At 42.3% G+C, this 10,605-nt stretch overlaps 1 protein-coding gene across 17 annotated transcripts in view; it reads right to left on the bottom strand.

Annotated features, from left to right (window-relative positions):
* The window catches only part of Nsd1 (nuclear receptor binding SET domain protein 1), a 116,939-nt gene that overhangs the window by 78,556 nt on the left and 27,778 nt on the right, over positions 1-10,605 (bottom strand). For all 17 annotated transcript variants that reach the window (XM_031358596.1, XM_031358605.1, XM_031358594.1 and 14 more), the window contains 2 exons: positions 9,166-9,338; positions 361-2,911 (listed from right to left, as the gene is read on the bottom strand). In XM_031358596.1, the coding sequence (XP_031214456.1) occupies positions 361-2,911; positions 9,166-9,338 (2,724 nt within the window). The remainder of the gene's footprint in view (positions 1-360; positions 2,912-9,165; positions 9,339-10,605) is intronic.

Here is a 10,605-nt window from a genome sequence, read left to right as displayed (position 1 = left end):
GTGTGTCTGAAGACAGCTACAGTGTACTTACATATAATAAATAAATCTTTAAAAAAAAAAGAAAGAAATTAACAGGTAACTCAGTAGCAGTGTGCTGCTGAACACCCACTGAGGTCTTAAATTCAATCCCCAATAATAGTAAAAACAAAACTAAAAAGTTTGAAAATACAGATATCCCAGATTTAAATATTGGTCTTCTAAATAAAGCCATTTCTTACTCTAGTGGTAACTGACTCCAAGTTTGTAACACATTTCCATTACAACGGACAGACCCAGGGTCTTCTTGAAAAGAGCAACTTTGTCAGAAAAGCAACATTTTCAACAAATTCTCCTCACTTTTTATCAGACAAGAGTCCTTACCTGGCTCAGGGAGCTTGGTCTGTGGCATCAAATTGGGAATTCCTGTCTCCTTTTCTCCCTCACCCATGCTGACACCGGAGTTATCACAAACATTCAGCCGAGACCCAACTGATTCAGAGTGGCAGACGTGATTGGCGTCTGGGGCTGAGTCCTCAAGTATGCTTGTAGGAGGAGCTCTTTGTTCTAAGTAATCATCGCGGCCCTTCTGCACCGGGTCACCAGGAAGTAAGACTCCAAAAGCACCCTCAGAGTTTTCTTTCTCCCTAAATCTGTTAGCACGCTTTCCAGGCTTAGGGCGCCTTTGGTTTAATCGCTGCCACCGCTTTTTAGGCACCACTTGATTTACACTATGGGGTTCATCATTCTCAGTGTTCATTTCAGAGCCCAGCTCTGGGCCTTTTCTGTTCTCAAAGGAAGGTTCTTTTTCAAGAATTTTATCAGGGTCAGATTGCTTAACCTTGCTATCAAACTGTACAGAGGAAAAATGGGTGTCTTCATTTCTTAAATGGTCCATTTGTTGAAGAGGCTCTTCTTTAGCAGGATCTTCAGCCCCACCCCTGGATGGGCCATTCACTAATCCCCCACTTTCTTTGTTTCCCAATCCGTTAGCAGCAGCAAGTGTCACAGCTGGAAGTCGGCTCAACTTTCTCTTCCGCTCAGTCTTTAAGGCTTTTGGGTTTACTGAAGATTTTGCCATCTGGGCTGAAATGGTTTCTCTCAATTTGGATGATGGCTTTGCTCGGCCACAGTTGCGCCTTGGGATACAGTTAGAGCGAACTTTACCACAAGCAGGGAGATCTCTTTTGTCAGAAGCTAAGCTGGAGAGGGAAGAAGACAATTGTCCAGACAATGCAGAGTCACCCCCACCAGGACTCAGGCGAACTGAGTCCTGGGTGCTAGCTCCAGGCTTTTCAGAATTGTGTGTGGAGCCTCCTAACACCAAAACTTTTGATGTCCCTACAGGGTTACTAGAAGAACAGTCCCCTCGATCTGGGGTACTGTAGGAAGACAGATTTTGAGCAGTCATCAACCGTTGCTCCTTTGTCTTACTATCATGCATATCCTTCAGCATCATTAGCAATGTGCTAAACTTGTAATCTGGTTCAATTGGTATGTGATTCTGACTAGAAGCAGAGGAAAACAGCAATGGCTTTGATGACTTTGATGTTCCAGAATCACCGACATCCTCACTTAATGATCTGTACGAGAGTTCCTTCAATTCTGACAGAACATGCTTCACCACTGCTGTCTCTATGTCGCTTGAGTCTCTGGTTTTCTCATGCATATTGTTCAGTAGTTTTAGCCCCTCTCCTTTCCCACTTTTGGATATGCTAGCCAAAGGAGAGCCATTGGTATCCGAAGAACAGCATTTCAAACTGAGATCCTCACTCATAGCTGGGCTTTCTTTATGCTTGCATTTTATACTCCGGAACTTTGGCTGTCTGCATTTCAAAGGTAACAGACTTTGATTTGCAAGCCCACCCTCTGTCAGTGAGTTTTCATTACGAATGCCTGGTGGTGCACTGAATTTTGTAGTGAGACCATCATTTCTAAATTCTGGTTGTGGTTTGGGAATAGGACTACTGATTTTAAGATCAGAAAGATTGACCTGAGACATCTCAGCAGTTTCAGGCTCCATTGTCTTGGTAGAATCTATTAAATGGTCAGTATGTGATTTGGTAATGAGGGACTTCTGTTTCTCTTTTACCCTGTTTGTGGCAGGATATCTAGAATACTGTGTTTCATTTTTGTGCACAGATAGGGTGTTCTCTGTTTTATCAAAAGCATCTGTAATTTCAAGGACACTCTTCTGGAATTCTGAGGTGTGTTCTGTAGGATCCAGGTCACTGCTGCCATCATCAGAAGTGGTACTCACACTGACAGAATCGCTTCGCTTTTCCTCATCAGCAGCTCCAACATAGCAGAGCTGTACTTTTGAGCTGCAGACCTGGCCTGGTTGGAGTTTCTTTTTCTCTCCAGAATGTTTAGAGATTAGTGCACTCTCAGACATACCTGATAAAGAATCACAATTTGGAGTCTCAAAATCTGTCTTAGCAGTGTTCTGTCCACGGGAAGAAAAGAGGAAATTTCCTGGTGCAGTGCTAGACCCTGTGAGGCTGTTTGCTATCCTGGAAAGTTCATTAGAAGCCTGTTTATCAGATACACCCCCAGAGATAAAGTCTAAGCCAAGGTTCTCTGGCATTTTCCCCCTCCGTTCTTCTTTCCGCGCTTCAGATGGCATGAGGCCCTTTGTCACACTAGTCCTTTTTATATTATCAGAGCTTTTTCTAACTCGAGACTTGGCACAAGGCTTTTCCTTTTCATCTGCAGAATGCTCAGAATCAAAAGCCAGAGACTTCAAGCAGCCATTAAGCAACAGGTCATGTTCTGAATCAGGATCATTTGTACAGTCCTCAAATGGCATATCTTCCTCACTGTCCAACTTGATTGAGCTAGTGACGCATTTTTGGTTCTTAGAGCCTTTGGGAACATCATATTGCTCGGCAAGACCAACACTGGCTTCCCATTTACTCAAAATTTTCTGAGGAACCTTAAATTAAAGGAAAATAAGAATACCATTTATTAAGGGGGAGGAAAAGGAAAAACAGGGAGATAAAAAACATCTCAAATCAGAATCCACCTAAAATCTTATTGTTCTGTTTTAGGCCTTTTGTTTTTCAAGACAGGGTCTCACTATGCAGATCTCACTGTCCTGGAACTCATTATGTAGGTAGACCAGACTGGCCTCAAATTCACGAAAATCCACCTGCCTCCCACATACTGGGATGTCCACTACTACACCTTGAAAAATCTTGCTGTTCTTATTCAAAGTCCCCTTTCTTTTTTTTTTTTTTTTTAAAGATTTATTTCTTTATTATATATACATACACTGTCTTAGGACACACCAGAAGAGGGTGTCAGATCTCATTACAAATGGTTGTAAGCCACCATGTGGTTGCTGGGATTTGAACTTAGAACCTCTGGAAGAGCAGTCAGTGCTCTCAACTACTGAACCATCTCTCCAGCCCCCAAAGTCCCCTTAATGAAGCCAGGCAGCCTACCCCTACCTCCAACACCCCCAAAAAAGAAAAAAAGAATGTCCCATTTCTGTTGCTGAGTCGGGTTTTTATGTATACACTACCATGCCTAGCTCTTCAATGCCTTTCTATGGAACTGTTATATTAGAATCTGAGTTCATCACAACTTGCCTACCAAGGATTCCACACACTACTGTTATTGATGTAACCTATCATGCTGGATGTGGTGCTGCACACCATTAACCCTAGCACTTGGGAGGCAGAGGGAGGTGGATCCTTGAGTTTGAGGCAAATCTGGTCTACAGGAGTACTAGAACATCAAGGGTGACACAGAGAAATGTCTTGGAAAAACCAAAAATAAACAAATTACCCATCATAATTAGAACTAGTCACATAAAAATCACCACACTCTTGGCATTTATCAGCAAAACTAAGTGGGCTATTAACTTCAATGAAAAGTATTAATATTACATTTCTAAAGATCCATTTCTCCCATATTTACACCTTAGAATAAAAAGAAAAGTTTCTTCCTGACATAAGAAAGAGCACAAACACACACATGCTCAACTGCATAAAAAGAAAGGCAGGCAAGCAAATCTTCAAAGAAGAAAAGCATAGAGAAATGAAACTAGAGAAATGGATGGGTGAGGAGCCCCAACAGGACCTAAAAGATGAAACCTCACCTAATACCAAGGTACTTAAGTAACCAGAGTGCTTCTATATGACCTGGAGCATAACCAAGTACCTTCAGGGCATAATTACTTAATCCAGAGACACAAAACAAAATGGGTACACAAAAGGCATGAGGACATTCAGACTTTGAAACACCCTTACTTATCCAGACCCTCCTGTCCCTAGGTCCCTACAGTGTTATTTGGCAAGGTTCTACCTACCAGTTACTATTCACAAATACATAATACTTTAGAAGGCTTGCCAACATATGTTAAAATATAAGGTTCACTAGAATGGTAGCCTTCTCCTGCCAGGTACTAATACTATGACTAGTCTATTTCAGACATAATCACACATATATCTGTGTTAATGTTAGTGATAAAAGTAAATCAGGTTTCCAAAACAGAAAAGTCCTAGTGAAGTCTTCTAAAGAGAGCTGATAAATCTACACAGCTAAAACTCAACACAAAATCTGCTACCTCCCCACTACTATGCACTGAGAACAGTGGCAAGGAACACTCAAGGTCTGCCATCCTAACAACTGCTCACACTAGTACTGTGAGAATACAACCTTTTTTTTTAAAGACTTATTTATTTATTATATGTAAGTACACTGTAGCTGTCTTCAGACACACCAGAAGAGGGCATCAGATCTCATTACGGATGGTTGTGAGCCACCATGTGGTTGCTGGGATTTGAACTCAGGACATTTGGAAGAGCAGTCCATGCTCTTAACCACTGAGCCATCGATCCAGCCCCAAGAATACAACCTTATAGTATAGTATTTTGTAATTCTAAACATTGGAATAGTAATAGTACAAGCCATTATGCTAACTTAAGAGATTAAGACAAATCCCATGTACTTGTTATAAATAATAGTTCAAGTTTGTCACTAACTCTGAATTATCCAAATTATGATTAAGAAAAAAACAGTATAAAAGTAGATACATACACTGGAGGAAGCAGCAGTCTAAGGACTAGTGTCCTCTGCTTTTCTAAGAGTCTTGTTCTATAAACCTGGCTCGGGCAGAGTACCTACTATGTAGACCAGGCTGTCCTCAAACTTGCAATGATCCTCTGCTTTCTAGATGCTGGAATTATAATCAACAAACACACCCAGTTCAAAGAACTATTTCTTATAGAATTTACTATGAAAACTGGGCAAGGTGTTTGTACTGGCTGGTTTTGTTTGTCAACTTGAGAAAGGAGCCTCCCTTGAGGAAATGCCTCCATAAGATCCAGCTGTAAGGCATTTTCTCAATTAGTGATCAAAGGTGGGCGGGCCCATTGTGGGCGGTGCCATCCCTGGGCTGGTAGTCCTGGGTTCTATAAGAGAGCAAGCTGAGTAAGCCAGGGGGAAGCAAGCCAGTAAGCAGCATTCCTCCAAGGCCTCTGCATCAGTTGGGAGCCTCCAGAATCCTGCCCTATTTCAGTTTCTGTCCTGACTTCCTTCAATGATGAACAGTGCTGTGGAAATGTAAGCAGAATAATCCCTTTCCTCTCTAACTTGTTATTTGGTCATGGTGTTTTGTCAGAGCAACAACAAAGTGGGTACCACTGAGACAAGAAGGTACCAGCTTACTGGAGTATTGTTTTAACAGACCTGACCATGGGAAGATTGTGGAAGGCCTTTCAAACTTTTGGGCTAGAAGAGCCATGGAGTATTAAGAGCTCAGTGGGATGTCCTATAGGACCTAGGGAGATAAGAATGTTGAGAGCAATACAGAAGATGGAAGGTCTGGCTTGTGAAGCTTCAGACAAATTTAAATATTGTCAGGGCTGTCTGCGCTTATAAATTAAATCTGTGACTCTGGTCAGCTGGGGCTGCAGAGCCAGCCATGATTAACAAGACACCAGCACCACTGGAGTGAAACCTTGAGTTACTAGGACAATTGATGCTGGTTAGCTGGAGCTAAGAAATTAGTCATCTTTTACCTCAGCATCACTAAGGTAAAATCTGGGAAGTGTTTCCTGAGACCACAGAGGCAGCCAAGGTTGTTCCTCATGCTGGCAGCCAGACTATAATATGCAAGAGTCTCCCAGGTGGTAGTGGTTTTGGAAGACATAAAGAGTTCTTGAAGAGCAGCTGAGGACTAGCACTGTGAAAGGCCACTGGTGAAGTTGCAGTCTTAGTGGCAGTTGAAGGCCCAAGACAGAGGGGGTCATGCAAAGAAGTTGAAGCTTGGCACCATGAAAAGAGCCTCAATGAGGCTACTGGTGAAAGTGTAGCCCAGCTGCAGGAGACCCCAGGATTCTGCAGATGCCAGTACCATTCGATGATCACCAAGAATAGCAGCAACGGTAGATTGGAGCCAGCTGGAGTCTAGAAGTCAAGCTTGAGTGTGCTACTGAGGGCAGAGCCAGAGAACTGACCCTAAGCCCTTTGGAGGAGCCCAGTACTGGACGGCCCCAGAGGACCATGAGTGGATCCCAGTACTGGAGGGCCCCGGAGGACCATGAGTGGATCCCAGTACTGGACGGCTGGAGTTTGCTTTTGCTTTGGTTTGACTGTGCCCTAACTTTTCACTCTTGATATAAGAAAGTATTTATTTATTTATGTATTTAATTTACTTATTTATTTATGATTTTAACGTGAGACCTTGGGGATGAATAAGAAAGGAAGGGTTATGACTTAATAGTGATATGTTTGTGTGTCAAGTTGACAACAAATCAGCTGTATTGGCTGTTTTTTCTCTGTCAAAGTGACATAAGCTATAGTCATCAGAAAGAAAGGAGCTGAGGAAATGTCTCCATGAGATGCAACAGTAAGACATTTTCTCAATTAGTTATCAATAGAGTTCGACTCAGCTCACTGGGGATGGTACCATTCTTGGGCTGGTAGTCCTGGATTCTATAAAGAAGCAGGCCAGTAAGCACCTCTCCCAACTTCTGTCTTTCCTCCCACTCCCCGACCCCTGCTCCAGCATCTCTGCATCAGTTCCTGCCCTATTTGAGTTCCTGTCCTCACTTTCTTTAATGATAAACAGTGCTATGGAAGTGTCGGCTAAATAAACTTTCTTTCCTCCCCAATGTGCTTTTTGGTCACAATGTTTAGTCCCAGTGACTCAGGAGGCTGAGGAGCTCAGGAGTTGACAGTTGGGGCAAAACAGCAAGAGCCTATCAAACTAATCAACTGTGACAGAGAATGACAAGTACAACTAGTTAGTAGGAGCAGGGGTGTCACACGCCTTTAATCCCAACACTTTGGAGGAAGAGGAAGGCTGATTTCTGAGTCCGAGACTAGCCTGGTCTACAGAGTGAGTTCCAGGACAGCCAGGGCTACACAGAGAAACCCTGTCTCGGAAAAACCAACCAACTAACCAAACAAACAAAGAACTAGTTAGGAAAAAGGAAATGAAGAATTATGGCGGAGGAGCTTCAGCTTTACAAAACTAAGACCAAGGGCTGATGATGCAGCTCATCGCCTGGTACATTTCCTAACATAATTCAATGCCCAACAGGGGTGGAGGGCATGGATGGACTGACACCAGAGACAGACAGACATACAGAGGAAAAAAAAAGACAACGAATGACAAGTTTGTTACTTGTATTTTAACAAAAGAGCAAGGTTAGACTGGGCTACATAGTGAGATGCTGTCTCCAATATGCACATGTGCACTCACAATTTTTAACAAAAGAAATTGAACTGTTTTTCTTAGCAAATCATTACGCATCAAGCAAAAGATACAAGTGTTGAATTCCCAGCACCATATAAATTAAGGGTGGGGTGGAGGTAGGATCAGGAGTTCAAGGTTACTCACATTACAAAAACAACAAACTAAACCACCTTTTGGGTTGGACTTAATGGCAAATTCTATTAATCCCAGCACTCCAAGACATAGCAAAAGCCAACTTGGTCTACATATTGACTTAGCAAATTTCAGGACAAACAGGGCCGCAGAGACCCTGCTTCAAAAACAAACAAAAGAAAAAATTAAAAAGCAGCAAATATTCATAAACCTACACAAATGATTCATAACATGTTATGTTTCATAAACAAACGTGTGGTGGCACCTGCTGTATTGAAGACTGGCAGGAGAGCTGAGTCTGAGGCCTGCCTGTTCAACAGCAAGACCCTGTCTAAAAGCAAAACAAAGGAAGCAGAACCACGCACACAGAGAGAATTGCTTGTGATTAAACTATAACCAGGTAGGAAGTTACAAAATTAAAATCTTGCAAAAAACAAAAGAAATAAAACTACTAAAACACTTTTTCAAAGTCGTTATGGGGACATTTCTATAACTCTAGCACTGGCAAGTGCTAGACAGAAGCCTGAGTTCAAGCCTGAGTTCAAAAATGGTCAAGACAAGACCCTATCTAAAAACAAACAAACAAACAAACAAACCAACAAGGTAATATTTCTTTTTTATTTTTATTTTATTTTCCTGTTCAGTCTTAGGGATTAAAACAAGGGATATATGTTTAATAGGCAAGAACTCTTCCAGTGAGCTAGATCAGTAGCCCTCATTCTATTGATTGTTTTCTTTTTACATAAAAGATAACCAAACAGGGCTGGAGAGATGGCTCAGTGATTAAAAGCACTGACTGCTCTTCCAGAGGTCCTGAGTTCAAATTCCCAACAACCATATAGTGAGTCATAACCATCTGTAATGTGATCCATTGCCCTCTTCTGGAGTGTCTGAAGACAGCTACAGTGCACTCACATATATAAAATAAACAAATAAATCTTTATAAAAAAAAAAAAAGATAACCAAAGAACCCAGGCAGTGGTGTTGCATGACTTTAATCTCAGCACTTGGGAGGCAGGTTGATCTCTCTAAGTTTGAAGCTAGCCTTTAGAGTTCCAGGACTAAAAAGACAACCAAAGAGGACTGGTCTGTAAGAATGTCCACTACCTCTCTCTGCTAAGTCAGAGTTAGGTAGAGTCACTTCTCAAAAAACTCAGTGTAAAGTTGTATGAAAACTAGGAGGGCTAAACCCTACAAAATATGCTACATTCTAGCTATTATTTCTTCAAATATCCTGTTAACTAAATGTAATAGTATGTTCCAAATCTATTAATGCTGTTTCTTCCATAAGCCAACACACAAGAAGATGAACTTTTGAGATTCTTTTGTTTATGTATTGTCTTTACCTTATGCCTATATCCTTTCTCTTTCTGTTTCCCTCTTTTCCTAAGGACAGGTAGTTCTTCAAATTGATGTCTGCCTTCAAACATGACGATTGCTTTTCCAGCCACCCAGGCTTTTTCAGAAGGGTCTCCAAAAGCCTCCACATAGTATTCTCGATATGGCCTCCTATTGGCAACTAGATAAGAATGAAAAAGAAAATGTCATTTCTTCAAAAGGATGAGTACTCACCATCAAGAGAATAGCCAAACCTCCTATTGCCATAGGAGTCTTGATTGTTCAGCAGGTAAAAAGGACACTTGGCACCAAACCTGACCACCTCAGTTCAACTTGAGTTTGGTCTCCAGCAAACACACGATGAGAGGAGAGTTGTTGCAGCACTTGCTGAGTATGTAAGAGGCCAAAAGCAGATGTATATGCAAAACCAAGTTGAGTAGCTGGAGAGATGGCTCAGCTGTTAAGAGTGATTTGTTGTGTTCCAGAGGACCCATGTTTAGTCCCTAGCACCCAAATCAAGCAGCTCACAATCTCTTCTAACTGCCGCTTTAGGAGACCCAACAACTTTTGCCCTCTGTGAGCACCCTCAAACAAACATACAAATATGCCAAAGTATTTTTTAAGGGGCTAAAGACAACTCAGCAGTTAAAAGCATGTACAGCTCTTGGCAAAGTACGACTTCAGCACCCCATGCCCAAGTCTAGTGGCTCACAACTGCTTATAACTCTAGCTCTAAGGAACCTAATGCTCTGACTTCCACAGGCTTGTCGACTATAAAGTGAGTTCCAGGCCAGCCTGGGCTATATCACGAGACCTTATCTAAACTAAGTCAAGAGATTCGTATGTGCCTTTAATACCAGCATTTGGGAGACAGGCAGATCTCTATAAAGTTAAGTCCAGACTGATCTACAGAACAATTCCAGGCTAGCCAGAGAACCTGTCTCAAGAGAGAAAAAAGAGTTAAAAAAAGAATGCACCTAGGCCAAGGTTAGTGGAGGCAGGTGAATCCAGAGATAAAGGCATCCTAAACTACACAGTAATTTTGAAGTTAGCCTTGGCTACAAAAAACTTTCTCAAAAACAGAAAGAAATAACTCGGAGATTTGCCTGCAGGGGACCCAAGTTAAGTTTCACAAAGCCAAACAGGGTTTCTCTGTATAGACCTGCCTGTCCTGGAACTCACTCTGTAGACCAGGCTGGCCTCGAACTCAGAAATCTGCCTGCCCCTGCCCCTCAAGTGCTGGGATTAAAGACGTGCGCCACCACCGCCCACCTGTAATTCTAGTTATAAGATTGTACTTTCCCTCACCTGCCCTCGCCCCCAGTGCTGGGTTACAGAGCACACCCCAGGGCTGGGTTACAGAGCACACCCCAGTGCTGGGTTACAGAGCACACCCCAGTGCTGGTGTTACAGAGCACACCCCAGTGCTGTGTTACAGAGCACACCCC

The sequence above is a fragment of the Mastomys coucha genome, unplaced genomic scaffold, assembly GCF_008632895.1.
Source record: "Mastomys coucha isolate ucsf_1 unplaced genomic scaffold, UCSF_Mcou_1 pScaffold7, whole genome shotgun sequence".
NCBI classification, from domain to species: domain Eukaryota; kingdom Metazoa; phylum Chordata; class Mammalia; order Rodentia; family Muridae; genus Mastomys; species Mastomys coucha.
The sequence above is the reverse complement of the archived record's forward strand: the minus strand, read 5'-3'. Positions and strand labels throughout refer to the sequence as shown.